At 47.2% G+C, this 15,531-nt stretch overlaps 1 protein-coding gene across 1 annotated transcript in view; it reads right to left on the bottom strand.

Annotated features, from left to right (window-relative positions):
* The window catches only part of ATP10A (ATPase phospholipid transporting 10A (putative)), a 166,007-nt gene that overhangs the window by 14,020 nt on the left and 136,456 nt on the right, over positions 1-15,531 (bottom strand). The window contains exons 13-15 of the mRNA XM_032805580.2: positions 11,772-11,956; positions 2,110-2,431; positions 1,014-1,090 (exon numbers count right to left, since the gene is read on the bottom strand). Coding sequence (XP_032661471.1) covers positions 1,014-1,090; positions 2,110-2,431; positions 11,772-11,956 — 584 coding nt within the window. The remainder of the gene's footprint in view (positions 1-1,013; positions 1,091-2,109; positions 2,432-11,771; positions 11,957-15,531) is intronic.

The following is a 15,531-nucleotide window of genomic DNA, read 5'->3' as shown; positions in this document are numbered from 1 at the left end:
AAGCTGTGTGAGGCTCCCAGGCTCAGCATCTGCTGAGTTTACTCCTTACTCTGATCCTGATTACAGCAGAAAGCCCTGTTAAAAAAACCCTATTTCAATCTTAGCCCAAGCTTTCATCTTTTACTGCCCAACTGACGTGCCATATACAGCAATCAGGCTGTCTGGAGTGATGGCCAGAGACACAGACATACTGAGTGAATCCCCCAAAAATCTCAGCAGGGGCAGCTTCTTCCTAGCTCATTGACAGACAAACAGGGGAAAGGTTTTACATGGACTGCATGACAATGGGGAGGGGGAGGGGAAGGGGGCTGAGCTCCCCTCCCCACCCAAACTAGCAATCCCTTAACTCTCGCTGCAGCTACTCACATTACAAGGGCCGTAGAGTAAAACTCATATCCAACCTGCATGTTCTTGCAGGGAGAGGAAAGCAGGCCTTGTGTACTACTTAGGCATATTTTCTCAATAGGCTGGCCTGGAGCACAAGTGGGATATGCAGCCTTCTGAGGCTTACACACTTTAGTGCCACCTATCTTAGCTGCATTCAGTAAAGAGATTTGTCTAGCCACACCACAGGATAATTTTACAGGACCAGAGCAGGAGATAAGAAGAATAAAAGCCAGAGGAGGAAAATGAAGGAGGGGGAAGTCAATTTAATCTTTATTTATTATAGAAATAGGACATAGCTGAGGGCTTTTTAAAATTAATAACTGATTTCTTTAAGAAGTAAATGTGCCGAAAGATCTCCTGGAATTTGAGTTTTATGAGGTGAATGTAAAATGTTTAAGGTCACCACAGATTGGATAAGAAACATATGCTCGAACTCAAGCATAAGTGATTTTTACAAATCGCAACTGGTACACCTCAGGGCAGCTTGCAACTTGCTTGTTCACTTTTGCTGACTGTCAAGAGGTAACTTGCTCTCATTGACTGGGAGGCAAGATGCAAGCAGACATACGGAAACATTTGGTCCAACTTTTTCCTGGGGAAACTTTTCAATAAACAACCCACATTACCTGCATGCCCTCTGGACCAGAGATCCCCACACCCACGTCTGCTACCTGGATCATGCTAACGTCATTAGCTCCATCACCTAGTAACAATAGGATGCAACATTGTTTGATATTAATAAAGCAGAGATGATTAATGGCAGAAAAACAACGGAAAAAATAGGTGACTGTAAAGCATCAGGGACCTGTTTGAAACACCTGTACTTCATGGAACTACAGTTTCAAAGCCTTAGAAGGGACCACCAAGCCCTTAATGTCTATCTGTCTAGATTTTTGCTATACCATGCGAAGGAAACATAAACTGAGTACTTCTGTATGAGTGGGTCTCTTTAATGGGACCTGGAATAGAGAGATCATGTCTGTGTTCCGTGGATACTAAGAGGTCCATGTGCAACAAGGGAACAAACTCCTGAAAACATTCCTGCTGCAAACCAACTGACTGGAAGTATGAAGGGACCCTAAAATTGGGCATGAGGCTGGGCACAATGGGATAAGTTCTATGACATTAGACTCAGAGTGAGGAAAGGAGGGTTGTGTGAGGAATAAGGAGAGCCTTCTCAATTTAAAGTGGGGGAACCTTGTGGGTGCTGCAGGATTCTGAACTGGACGACTGACAAAAAGTCCCCATAATCAACCACATATTGGAAAATGGTTGTGAAGAACTGTGTTAGCTGACATGATGCTAATCACAACTTTATAATCACTGTAGTCCTGGACAACTGGTGTTCAGCACCATCACCTACTCATGATAAAAAATTGATGGCCTTGGGTTTAATCATGAGTAGCTGAAATGACGCTGAACACAGATTTGTCCTGATCTATACTCCCAAGTGATGGTCAATGGTGTCAGCTCACTCAATTCTTTACAAAACGTTGCTCTATTCAAGCACCATTGTGGAGTAGACCAGCTCAATTTGGCTAGCTTCTGCAGGACGTAATCCTAGAAACTCTATTTCTTTTTGGAATAAATACTCTTATGCTCACAGAAGCATTTTCAAAGTAAAATTGAAGGGTTTAGGCTTCTAAAGTGTCCAGAAGAGAAGGGAAATTCAGAAGGGGTGTGTGCATGTAAATACAGGCTCATTTAAATGGAGATACTTGCCTATTGCCAAGGTCATTGCTTTGAGTTTATCTCTGACTAGTTTTACTACCATGCTTTTTTGCAGTGGGGTAGAGCGACAACACAGAACTGAGCGACATCTCCTGGCTAGTGAAAGAAATTTGTCTTCTAGTGTTTTATCCAGTGCATAAGCCAGAGTCTTTCCATCAATCACTAGGCCCAAGCTGGAATGCACTGAAGATGAAGGTGGAGAGAGGGGGCAAAACCCAACTGTCGTGTTTCCAGCAGTCTTGTCTATTGTGTTGTTTGAAAACTTAGACTCTATATATTGCAGACAGTGATCCAGCAGAGCAGAGCTTGTCTCCTGAAATACAATACAAAAATAAATATGTTTAAGTGAAAGTTGTTGCTGTGGGATCATGTAATCAACTTACTGTGCTCGTTATAAATTTAGAAATGGGGAACATTAGAGTCTGCACTATTGATTGCACTTTGACAATTTTTATTTCTATTATTCTTTCCTTCTTCTTTACCCATCTAAAAACACTTAATTGTTGTTGCAGAAGATACTGCCAGCAATGGATACATAAAGGGCTTAAAAGCAATTCTGTTTACTTTTTAACCCACAGTGATGGTTTTTAAACTGATTTATTTCAGATTGTTCTCAGAACAGCAGAATTGACATGTGATATAATGAGAATCCAGTACTGAGCTACCTATGGTGATGAGCATCACAGAATGCCTATTAATCAAATCATTGATCAGGCATTTGTAAATGCCAATTAAAGGTTATTTAACTAATTTTAAAATCTATATCCTAATCAAACTTAATTAACAGAATGTATAACTAACATATGAACATTTAAGATAAAATGTTACCAGTCTTGTAGAACAATATTTTTCAAGTTACACTGGTCTATAATTTTTGAGAAGTCGTCTGCTTCAGAGATAAAATGTGGTATTTATTATGTATTTTGATGTGCTGAATTCAAATATGACAATTAAAACAACCGATTGGCTACTGTTTCTAAGATATTTAAGTTTTTACATTTTATGTCTATGTATATTGTGTAGATAGTAGAGTTTTAATCATAAATTGTAAACCTAGGTCTTTTCATGTGTTTATGGTTGCTTTACATGATAAATATTTCACCTGTCCTGTTTTATGTAACACTTTAAAAATCAGCAAAAGGGTTATATAAATAAAATTTATTATGAAACAAAAGGCAAAAACTATTATGTACATAGTTTAGTCCTATTCAGTGTCTACTCGGCGCTTCTTGGCTTGTCTCTTGTATTCATTAAATGGAGCATCTCTTGTCACTGTCCAGCAATAGTCTGCAAGCATTGATGGGCTCCATTTGCCCTGATAGCGTTTCTCCATTGTTGCAATGTCCTGGTGAAATCGCTCGCCTGTGCTCGTCGCTCACTGCTCCGCAGTTCGGTGGAAAAAAAATCTAGATGAGAGTGCAAAAAATGTATCTTTAGTGACATGTTGCAAACCAAGGCTTTTGTATGCCTTGAGGAGGTTTTCCACCAACAACCTGTAGTTGTCTGCCTTGTTGTTTCCGAGAAAAATTTATTGCCAGTAACTGGAAGGCTTTCCATGCCGTCTTTCCTTTCACGCAGTGCGATGGTCAAATGCATCATCTCGAAGAAGTTCATGAATCTGAGGACCAACAAAGACAACCTTCCTTTATCTTAGCTTCACTTAACCTTGAATTTTCCATGGAGGTACTTGAAAGCTGCTTGTGTTTTGTCAATGGCCTTGACAAAGTTTTCATCAGACCCAGCTTGATGTGTAAGGTGGTAACAAAATCTTCCTTGATTCAACAAGTGGTGGATGCTGAACACTTTTCCTCCAGGCTCCAATGACTGTCGGAGTGCCAATCTTTCTTGATGTAGTGGGAATCTCTTGCACGACTATCCCATTCGCAGAGAAAAACAGCAGTACTTGTGTATCCAGTCTGCAGACCAAGCAAGAGAGCAACAACCTTCAAATCGCCACAAAGCTGCCACTGATGTTGGTCATAGTTTATGCACCTCAAAAGTTGTTTCATGTTGTCATAGGTTTCCTTCATATGGACTGCATGACCAACTGGAATTGATGGCAAAACATTGCCATTATGCAGCAAAACAGCTTAAGACTCGTCTTTCGATGAATCAATGAACAGTCTCCACTCATCTGGATCGTGAACGATGTTGAGGGCTGCCATCACACCATCGATGTTGTTGCAGGCTACAAGATCACCTTCCATGAAGAAGAATGGGACAAGATCCTTTTGGACGGTCAACGGAACATGGAACCCTAACATCACCTGCCAGGAGAGTTCCCACTGCTGTACTCGGAGCCCAACAGCTATAGAAAAAACTAGAGCCAATCAACAATTTTAAAAGATGGTTGTACTCAACCTTTGTAACTGTTGTTTTCTTCGAAGATGTGTTGCTCCAGTATCCATTACCAAAAGTAGGTGTGGCGCGCAGCCGCGTGCACGTTCGTCGGAAGAATTTTCCACTAGCAACAACCGGGGTGGCAGCTTATTCGGCAGGCGCCCCCCTGGCATGGCGGTTCCTTTGCGGCACCGCATATATGACCGCCTGCGACTCCGGCCGCTCCTCAGTTCCTTCTTGCCAGCTACCTCCGACAGTGGGGAAGAGGGCTGGGTGTTGGAATGGATAGGAACAACACATCTCGAAGAACAACAGTTACAAGGTGAGTAACCGTCTTTTCTTCTTCGAGTGCTTGCTCATATCCATTCCAAGTAGGTGAATCCCAAGCCTTACCTAGGCGTGGGGTCGGAGTTGGAGACTGCCGAATGCAAAACAGCCAAACCAAGAGCTGCATCGTCCCTGGACTGTTGCACCAAGGCGATAATGGGCAGAGAAGGTGTGCACCGAGGACCACGTGGCCTGCACGGCATTATGTCGTGGTAATAGGCAACATGAGCGAGAAAGGCAATCGAGGAGGCCTGAGCTCTGGTGGAATGTGCAGTCACTTCGCCTGGAGAGGCAGATCTGAGCTAAATCATAGCACGTCCTAATGCACGCTTGTAACCCAGGATGAGATTGTTTGAGACGAGAACAGGTTGACCTTTCATCCTGTCTGTCACGGCAACAAAAAGTTGGGTCGTCTTACGGAAGGGTCTGGGTGCGGTCGATGTAGTGAACGCCAGTGCCTCTCGAAACACTTCGAGTGAGTGCAAGGCTCTGCTCTCTACGGGATGCGTGAGGTTTAGGATAAAAGACCGGGAGGAATAATGTCTTGGTTAGGTGAAGGAGGAGACCACCCTTGGGAAGGAAGGCCGGATGCGGGCGAAAAGCTGCACTTGTTCCTTTGTGGAATATCGTGTAAGGTGGGTCCACCAAACAAGAGCGCGAAGCTCCGAAACTCTCCTGCGCCGATGTAATGGCCACAAGGAACTCCACCTTTCCCGATAGATACAGGAGAGAGCAGGTTTGCCAAGGGTTCGAAGGGAGGGGCCAATTAGCCGCGAGAGAGAACCAGATTGAGGTCCCAGGAAGGGGCGGGGGCGGCGGACCTGGGGGTAACAGGCGCTCCAGGCCCTTGAGGAACCTCGAGACCATCGGGTGAGAGAAATGGAGTAAGGTGCCAACTCTCCTGGATGGAACGTGAGAATGGCAGCCAGGTTGCACGGGCGCAAGGATGAGAGCGCGAGGCCCTGCTGTTTGGAGGGTGCCATAGGTATTCCCAAAATTCACATGATGATGGGAGCCTGGTAGGTGGTTACTTTGTTTGCCGTCTTGACACCAGCAGGAGAACCCTCTTCCACTTCGCCAATGTAGGTAGCTCTGGTTGCAGGCTTCCTGCTTCCCAGAGAGAACTTGCTGCACCGGGGTAGAAGCAGCGCAGCTCCGAGCGGCTCAACCAGCCAGGAACCACGCTGTCAGGTGGAGGGATTGGAGGTCGGGATGGAGAAGCCTTGGCCTGGTCTGGGATATCAGGTCCTGATGATGAGCGGCAGGAGAAACGGCGGCTGGCTACTGGATAGGTCCAGCAAGCATGTTCTCCGCCCAGTCCGTGAGTACCAGTGCTGGCGAGGCCACGCCGGGGCGATCAAAATTACTCGAGCCTTTGTCCCTGCGCAGCTTCACCAGGACTTTGTGCACCAGCGGGAAAAGGTGGAAGGCATGATAGAAGGTGGGTCGACCAAGGGTACATGAGAAGGCGTCCGAGCATCGAACCCCGGGCGAAGACCGCGAAGGAAGCAGAACCTGGGGCACTTCCTGTTGCTGCGGGAGGCGAAGAGGTCGATCTTGGGATAAAGCCCCACCTCTGGAAGAGAGAATGAGGCTATGTCCGTGACGAGGGACCACTCGTGGGCTAGAAAGGGACCTGCTGAGGTGGTCCGCTAAACGAGTTTTGGACTCCTGGAAGAAGAATGAGGCCACCAGATCCATGGAGTTGGGCTATACAAAGCTCCCATAGCCTGATCGCCTCCTGACAAAGAGGGAGAGCGGGTCCCTCCCTGCTTGTTTAATATAGTGCATCGCGGTGGTTTTTTGTTGTCTGGAGCACTAAGACCACACGGCTCGCGGCCTATGTGGTGAGTTTTGTTTTGAAGAAAGGCCTGACAGGCGAGGCGGACCGCTCGAGCTCCCCGTATGTTAATATGTGCAGCGACAGCTCCCGGAGCGGACCAGAGGGCTGTGTCTGATCGAGACCCATGTCGAGCCCCCAGCCCAGAAGAGGATGTGTCCCGTTGTCCAACCGATATGGACGGTTGCCTGGGGTGGAAAGGCAATGCCTGCGCACACATCAGGGAGGGGTCTTGCCACCAGCGGAGGGGTACGCAATACGCTCTGTGGGAGTTTGTGACGACGACGTCCATGCTGGTCCCTGCGTGGGCGTGTAAAACGGAGCTAAACCAGATTTGCAGAGGGACGAAGGCGGAGCTTGGCGTCTTGTGACACAAAGGTGGCAGGCCACCCATGTGACCGAAAGGAGGCTGAGACAGGGATCCCCGCTGAGGTCGTGGGAAGGCAAGTAGCAGGCTCTCTATGATCGGAGAGCTATCTGCCTGGAACTGGCTGGGCTGGAACGAGGCATGTCGCGAGCGGTGTCGTGGAAGTCCAAGGACAGCCCCAAATGAATTCTACTCCTCTAAGTTGGAACGAGGACGAGGACTGTCGAAATTGATCAAGAGCCCAAGCTTCGAACAGTTCCCTGATAATGGCTATGTGCGCCGGCAACCTGTGCCTCGGAAGTACCCGCGAACAAGCCAGTCGTCCAGGTAAAGGAAGACACATATGCCTTGGCGACGGAGGAAGCGGCCATACTGCCATACCATTTGTGAAAACAGGCGTACCACAGTCCGCGGGCACCTTGAGGGGGGGGAGAAGGCCGAAGGGCAGGACCGTGAATTGGAAGTGGCCGCTCCCGTACCACAAAGCCGCACGCAGGCTTGAGAGCGGTTACAAGCCGTTCTGTGTTGAGAGGGGCGAATAGATTGATACAGGAAAGTATGCACGTCCTTCATATCGAGAAGCAGCGGCGAAACCAGTCCCCCAGAATCCAGCGACGGGATAATTAGACCCCAAGGAATACCAATGCGGGGAACTTCAACTTTTTTTAAGAAGGCGTTGAGACCGCGGAGAGAAGATCCCTAGGATGCGTCGGAGACCTCCTTCGACTTGGGGATTAAAAAATAGCTTGGGGGAAGAAAGTTTAAATCCCTCTGCCCCTGAGATCTCGAGGTACCTCCTCTATGGCCTCCGATTATCGAGACCCAAGCGGCGTGTGGCTAGTTGCTGGACCTCTGGGCAGAGGAGATGCTCATGAGAGGGGCAGGAGATGCTCGTGAGAGGGGTCCCTGAAGAGGGACGGGGAGGGTGGGTGGGAGGGAGGAGGCGAAATAAACTGGAGATGGTAACCAAACTCCACCGTGCGTAAAACCCAACGATCCGAAGTTAGTCGGGCCCATGCCGGGAGGAAGGGAGAAAGGCGGTTGGAAAACAGGAAAGGAGTCCGGGGAAGGACTGGTGCTCTGCTCTTGATCGCACCTGCAAAAGTTTTGTTTTGGTCCCGGCGGTGGTTTGGTGGAACCATTATTTTGTCCCCCTTGGGAACCAGACTGACGTCTCCGGTTTACACGGCCCCGTCTTCTATTGAAGTCCTGACGAGGGCGTGGTGGGGGGTAGGGGCGCTGAGGTTGTGCCCGGAAGGACCTCCGTTGGGTCTGCGGCGTGTGCATGCCTAGGGAGTGCATTATAATGCGGTTGTCTTAAGGCTTTGGAGTCTTGGGTCAGTTTTATCCGAAAAGAGACCCTGCCCCTCAAATGGGAGGTCTTGAATCATGTGTTGCAGTTCGGGAGGTAAGCCGGAAACTTGCAGCCACGAAATTCTCCTCATTGTGACCCCTGACGCGACGGTCCTAGCCGCCGAATCTGCGGCGTCAAGGGATGCCTGTAAGGAGGTTCTGGAGATCTTTTTTCCCTCCTCAAGGAGGCTCTGGAACTCAGGGCGGGAGTCTAGCGGGACCAGCTCTGTGAATTTGGCCATGGACGGCCGGGTATTAAAATTGTATCTACTGAGCAGTGCTTGTTGGTTGGCGACACGCAACTGTAGTCCCCCTGCAGAGTATACCTTGCGGCCCAGTAGATCCATGCGTTTAGCCTCCCGCGATTTCGGGGCGGGGGCTGGCTGGCCATGGCGCTCCCTCTCGTTCACAGACTGTACGACCAGAGAGCATGGAGGAGGATGGGTGTAAAGGTATTCGTACCCTTTAGAGGGTACCATATACTTCCTCTCCACGCCTCTGGCCGTTGGAGGGATGGACGCCGGAGATTGCCAGATCGAGTCCGCTTTAGCCTGTATCAAGCGGATAAAGGGCAGGGCTACCCGCGTCGGGGCATCCGAAGACAGAATGTCCACGACAGGGTCCTCCAACTCGGGAACCTCCTCCACCTGGAGATTGATGCTCAACGCGACACGGCGGAGCAGGTCCTGGTGGGCTCGAAGGTCGATGGGGGGCGGGCCCGAAGTTGAAGTACCCGCCACTGCCTCGTCCGGCGAGGAGGAGGAGGAGAGACCGGGGACCAAAGGTTCCTCCTGTGGTTCTTGCTCCAGAGGGGGGGCTGTTTCTGGGGCGCCCTCGGGGTTCTGGGTCACGGTTGAGATGTCGTCAGCTGGTGGAGGAGATCGACTGACGGTGGCCTCCGGTACCTGATGGGCGGAAGCCGCAGATCGCGATGCCGTGGTGAGATCGCCTTGGGCTTGGTGGTAGGCCCAAGGCGTCGTTCCAGTCCCTGGGGTTCAGGGAGGAAACGGGTATGGGGGTCCACATCGCCATAGAGAGCGCTGTCTGGGCGGGACGAACCCGAGGGGTGTCTCGACGGCCAAGGTGGAGCGGATAGTCCGTGAGGCTGGTACCGGACGTCACGTCGCGTTGGAGAACGGTACCGAGAATCGTACCGGTGCCGAGACCGGGACCGGGACCCACGACCAGCACGGTGCCGGGAGGTCGACCGGGACCGAGAGTAACGACGGTGGGATGGACTCCGTCGAGAGCGGTGCTGGGAGGCAGACCGTCGTGTTGAGTACCGGTCCGGGGAACGGGACCTGGACCGGTGCCGCGAGTACGACCGGCGCCGAGAGTGAGAACGGTGCCGGGACTGTGAGCGGCGTCTGGAAGGAGATCGGCGATGCGAGTGGGAGCGGTGCCGGGATCTCGACCGCGACCGGTGCCTGTCCGTTGCTCCGAGAGACATTGGTCTGAGCATAGCCGGCTTCCCCGTTGAAGAAAGCACCCGCACCGGCGGTGCCGGGGGTTGAGGCAGGGAAGGCTCAGTAAGGGCTATCAGTTCCCTCGCCGTCGCAAAGGTCTCCGGCGTGGTGGGAACAGCGAGCTCGACCAAGAATGCGCCAGGAGTGTCTTGCACCGGACCTCAACGGCTCTTGTCTGGCCGATCGACGGTGCTGGGGAAATAACCGTGCAGCGGCAGATGGGCAAGTGCCGCGGAGGTTTTCCCATGCTTCAAACGCGGTCCGAACTGCAGCCACAGGAGCCTTCCGCCTTCTTCGCCTTCGGCGGAAAGGGAGCCGGTGGCCGGCTGACTTCTGCGCAGGAGACGTTGGTGCCCAAATGGTGTTTCTGGCGGTACCGCTGCCCCTCCGGTGCTGACGAAACTTCTGGCCCGGTGCGGACTGCGGTGTTGCTCGTGCTGTGGAGCTGCAGCGGTCAGGGCGCCTTCCAGAGGAGCTGCTTTAAACGCAAGTCGCGCTCCTTTTTTGTCCTTGGCTTAAAGGACTTACAGATACGGCACTTGTCCGTAAGATGGGATTCCCCCAGGCACTTCAGGCAACGATCACGGGGGTCTCCCATTGGCATCGGCCGACGGCAGGCCGAGCACTGTTTGAAGCCGGGAAAGCCAGGCATGAGCCCGGGTCCCGGGAGGGGTGAGGAGGATTAAACCTCAGCCCTCGAACTATATACAATAACTACACTAACAACTACTAGTAACTACTAAAAATTAACACTAAACTGTAACTATAACTATGAACTAGAGACAAGAATGCTAGGGAGGTGGAGGTCAGCTAAGCCGCACTCCACTGTTCCAACGACCGACATGGGCGGTAAGAAGGAACTGAGGAGCAACCAGGTCGGCGGGGGTATATATGCGGTGCCGCAAAGGCGCCATGCCAGGGGGCGCCTGCCGACCCGCCAGGTGTTGCTAGGGGAAAATTCTTCCGACAAACGTGCACGCAGCGCGCGCACACCTACTTGGAATGGATATGAGCAAGCACTCGAAGAAGGAGCATCATTTTCGTTCTCAGTGACCCAGAATTAGTAAAGTTTGTCTACATTTATTTCAGAAGCATTTTGGCTGTACAGCAGTGTTATCAGAAGTGAAATAATAGGAAATCAATTTACCAGCTAACTTGCTAAACTAAGAATGGACCATAGTTATCTTTTCCTTCCTTTAGAAAGGAATTGTAGTTGGATAGTGCTAGTCTCCAGTTCTGGATTTGAAAACTGATTTAATCACCACATTCAATTACTTTGGTGCTATCAACCTGGTCGCTTCTATGTTTGACCATATCAGCAAACTCCTTGCTATTGTGTATTTAAGACAAGCTGAACAATGCCTGACTGCAGCTCAGGTTATCAGTCCGTCATGACTATGAGCACTGAAATTCAAACATTTTCCTTACTATCAAATGAAAAAGTCAATGTAGCAGAGTCTGAATTACTGAATTATCTAGTATTACTGTCCATTGGTATTAAAATAATTATTCTCAACAGGCAGTTCGTTGTTTTCGCCTTCAAAAACATATGATAGTTTGCTTTTGTATTTTTACAGGGTGCCAAAAAGAAATAAGTGAATACTATGTCCCGGCATCTACCTTACTATGGTATGCTGCAGTGGCTCTCAAGTAGGGGTCTGGGGCTCCCTGTGGGGGGCATGAGCAGGTTTCAGGGGGCCTGCCAAGCAGGGCTGGCATTAGACTTGCTAGGGCCCAGGGCAGAAAGCCTAAGCCCCACCATATGGGAGTATAAATAATTAATAAATAAATATCCACATACAAATCCTATCCCCAAAATATAGATGGCACAGGAAGAAGAAAGATAAAAAAGAAGAAGAAAGCAATCAACCTTTTAACTGCAGCTGCCAAAATCAAAGCAAAACTAGTTCACATTTGGACTTCAACCTAACATTTAACTATCTGATAAGGATCTGTTTACCAGTGATTCAGCATTCAAGGTGATGATTTCCTCATCATGACCTAGTAGCTTGCATGCATAAGCTATATTAATGGCTGTTTCTTGCTTGTCTCCAGTGAGAATCCAAATTTGCAGCCCAGCTTTGCGTAAGTTTGCAATGGTTTCTGGGACACCATCTTGTAAACGGTCTTCAACACCAGTTGCACCTGAACACATGAACAAAGCAAATAAATCAGTGTTAAATAAATACTTGGTTATTCAAACTGTTACGTCATGAGTTCATCTTAAAATCTGAGTTTGGAAACACCACCAGTCACCTTCATTGGCAGATAACTCCTCTAATCTAACAAATGTATATGAAATTCTGACTACCATGATCAATAATGATGACAGTTTTTTTGCAGGCAGCAGAGGGACTGTGAGGAGAGGGGAAGAATGAGGTTGGGGAAAATAACAAATCAGTCAACAGACAACATCATCCAGAGTTAAAATCCTAAAAAGTAGTCTGCTGACATCACCAGTACCAACAGCATTTGAATGTATGGGGAACCTCCATAGTACTCTTGCTGGGCCTCTGCCTGCTCTGTTGCCTCCATTACTTCTTCTGGCTGTTGCTAGAGAAGATACTGTTGCTGCCAGGGGCTAGCTGTACCCCAGAAGATCTTGTTCTGCTTCCCTCAGGCTACATGCCTAGTAGGGTCACAGGGTCTTGTGCCCTTTAAGGGGATCTCCAAGAGGGGATTTCATCAACTACCGGCTGAATGCATGGTAACAGAGCAGGAGGCCTAGACTGGGCCTCTCCCTGCTCCACTGCTGGTTCTGGCTGCCACAGTATGACACTGGGTCCCAAATGAGATGTGGCAGAGGATAAATCATAGAATCACAGAAATATGGGTCTGGAAGGGACTTCCAGAGGTCATCTAGGCCAGCCCCCTACATTGAGGCAGGACCAGAGTAAGCCTATTATTTCTAGTCTACCTTCAGTGGACAAAGAGAACAATTGATCACCTTCCTCTTTATAACAGCTCTTAACATATTTGAAGACTTATTAGGTACCTCCTTAGACTTCTTTTCTCAAGAGAAAACATATTGTTTTCTTATCTTTTCATCATTCTGTTGCTCTCCTGTGGATTCTCTCCAATTTGGTCACATCTTTCCTAAAGTGTGAATCTCAGAACAGGAGACAGTACTTCATCTGAGGCCTCACTAGTGCTGAGTAGAGGGCAATAATTACACCCCGAGACTTATGACACTCCTGTTAATATACCCCAGAATGATAGTAGCCTTTTTTACAACTGCATCATATATCTCACTCATATTCATTTTGTGATACACTATAACCCCTAGATCCTTGCCAGCAGTACTACTAGCCAGCCAGTTATTCCCCATTTTGTAGTTGTGTATTTTATTTTCCTTCCCAAGCATAATATTTTGCACTTGTCCTTATTGAATTTCATCTTGTTACTTTTAGACCAATTCTCCAATATATCAAGGTTGTTTTGAATTCTAATCCTGGCCTCCAAAGTGCTAGCAAACCCATCAAGAGTGGCGTCATCTGCAAATTTTATAAGCATACTCAACACTTCATTATCCAAGTCATTAATGAAAATATTGAATAGCACTGGCCCCAGGACAGACTCCTGAGAGACTCACCAGATGTGTCCCCCCAGTTTGATAATAAACCATTGATAACTACTCTTTGAGTATGATCTTTCAACTAGTTTTGCATCCACTTTATAGTATTTTAATCTAGACCACGTTTCCCTAGTTGCTTATGAGAATGTCATGTTGGTTTATGCTAAAATGCTTACTAAAATGAAGGTATATCATGTCTACTCTTTTCCCCCAACCACTAGGCCAGTAGGTTGGTCAAAAAAAGGAAATTAGATTGGTTTGGCATGATTTGTTCTTGACAAATCTCTGCTGGCTATTCCTTATAACCCTATTATCCTCCAGGTGCTCACAAATTGATCGTTCAATAATTTAGTCTAATAGCTTTCCAGGAATTGAAGTTAGGTTGAGTAGTCTATAGTTATCTAGGTTCTCTTTGTTCCTCTTTTAAAACATAGTTATTATGTTTGTCCTTCTCCAGACATCTAGGACCTCACTCATCCTCCATGAATTTGCAAAGATTATTGCTAATGGTTCCAAGATTTCTTTAGCTAGTTCCTTAATTACCCTAGGATGAATTTCATTAGGCCCTGCTGTTTTGAATACATCTAACTTATCTAAATATTCTTAAACCTGTTCTTTCCCTATTTTGTGTTCCTTCCCTCTTGTTGTTAATATGAATTGTGATAACCATATGGTCACAATTTACCATTTTAGTGAAGATTGAAGCAAAATAAGCATTACATACTTTCTTAATATCATCTATTACCTGTCTTTCCCTGCTATGTAGTGCCCCTACACTTTCCTTCATCTTTCTCTTGCTTTTATTGCATTTATGGAGCTTCCCCTTATTGCCTTTTATGTCCCTTGCTAGGTGTATCTCATTTTGTGCTTTAGCATTTCTGATTTTGTCCTTACATGCTTGTGTTGTAACTAGTAAATCTGACTGGGCTGCATTGTGAAGTGTATAGGAAAATACCCCTTCTTAGTGTCCCAAGGAATGTTGGCTGCAGTATGGTTTATAACAGACTGGCAACATTCCTTCCACTTTAAAACGCCAACTGAGAGATAAGGCTTTTTGTAACAAAAGTAGTTTGGAACTAAGTTAAGTGTCAGCACAGATACATCATTGTTTCAACACATTCCAGAAAGACTCTATTGTGACTCAATACAAGTCTTGACTAGTGGAGGATATAGAGATGAAAGGTGTGCAAATTAACTGAAACAGCAAGGAAAGCAAAGTAAACTTCTCTCAACTATTTATATGTTCAAAGACATAACGATAGCAACACACTACCAGCCACAGGCGTCTGTCCTATTGTCATAAACAGATAACTAAGGGTTAATGTCTCTTTCACCTGGAAAGGGTTAACAAACAACAGCTGACCAGAGGACCAATCAGGAAACAAGATACTTTCAAATCTCAAGGGAGGGAAGCCTTTGTTTGTGGTTTTGGGGTTTTGCTTTTCTCTCTAGGCTCTGAGAGTGACCACACATACCTACAGGCTCTCTAATCTTCTGTTCCAATTTGTAAGTACAAGTAGAAAGACAGTTTAGTCTTTTTAATTGTTTTTCTGTATTTGCAACTGTGTGTCTGGCTGGTGGAGTTTTACTGTGTATTTGGGTGAAAGTATTTTAAATTGTATTTCTGCCTGAGAAGGCTTTCTTTCTATTGTCTATAAGCTGAAAACCTGTAATATTACCATCTAGATTACAGAGATAACTTTTACTTAAAAAAAAAAGTTAAGTAAAAGTTATCTCTGGTAATCTAGATGGTAAATATTACAGGGTTTTTCAGCTTATAGACAATAGAAGAAAGCCTTCTAGGCAGAAATACAATTTAAAATACTTTCACCCAAATACACAGTAAAACTCCACCAGCCAGACACACAGTTGCAAATACAGAAAAACAATTAAAAAGACTAAACTGTCTTTCTACCTTTGTACTTACAAAATTGGAACAGAAGATTAGAGAGCCTGTAGGTATGTGTGGTCACTCTCAGAGCCTAGAGAGAACAAAGCAAAACCCCAAAACCACAAACAAAGGCTTCCCTCCCTTGAGATTTGAAAGTATCTGGTTTCCTGATTGGTCCTCTGGTCAGCTGTTGTTTGTTAACCCTTTCCAGGTGAAAGAGACATTAACACTTAGCTATCTGTTTATGACACCTAT

The sequence above is a fragment of the Chelonoidis abingdonii genome, chromosome 1 (genome assembly GCF_003597395.2).
Source record: "Chelonoidis abingdonii isolate Lonesome George chromosome 1, CheloAbing_2.0, whole genome shotgun sequence".
Lineage (NCBI taxonomy): Eukaryota > Metazoa > Chordata > Testudines > Testudinidae > Chelonoidis > Chelonoidis abingdonii.
This window is presented reverse-complemented; position numbering and strand designations above follow the sequence as displayed.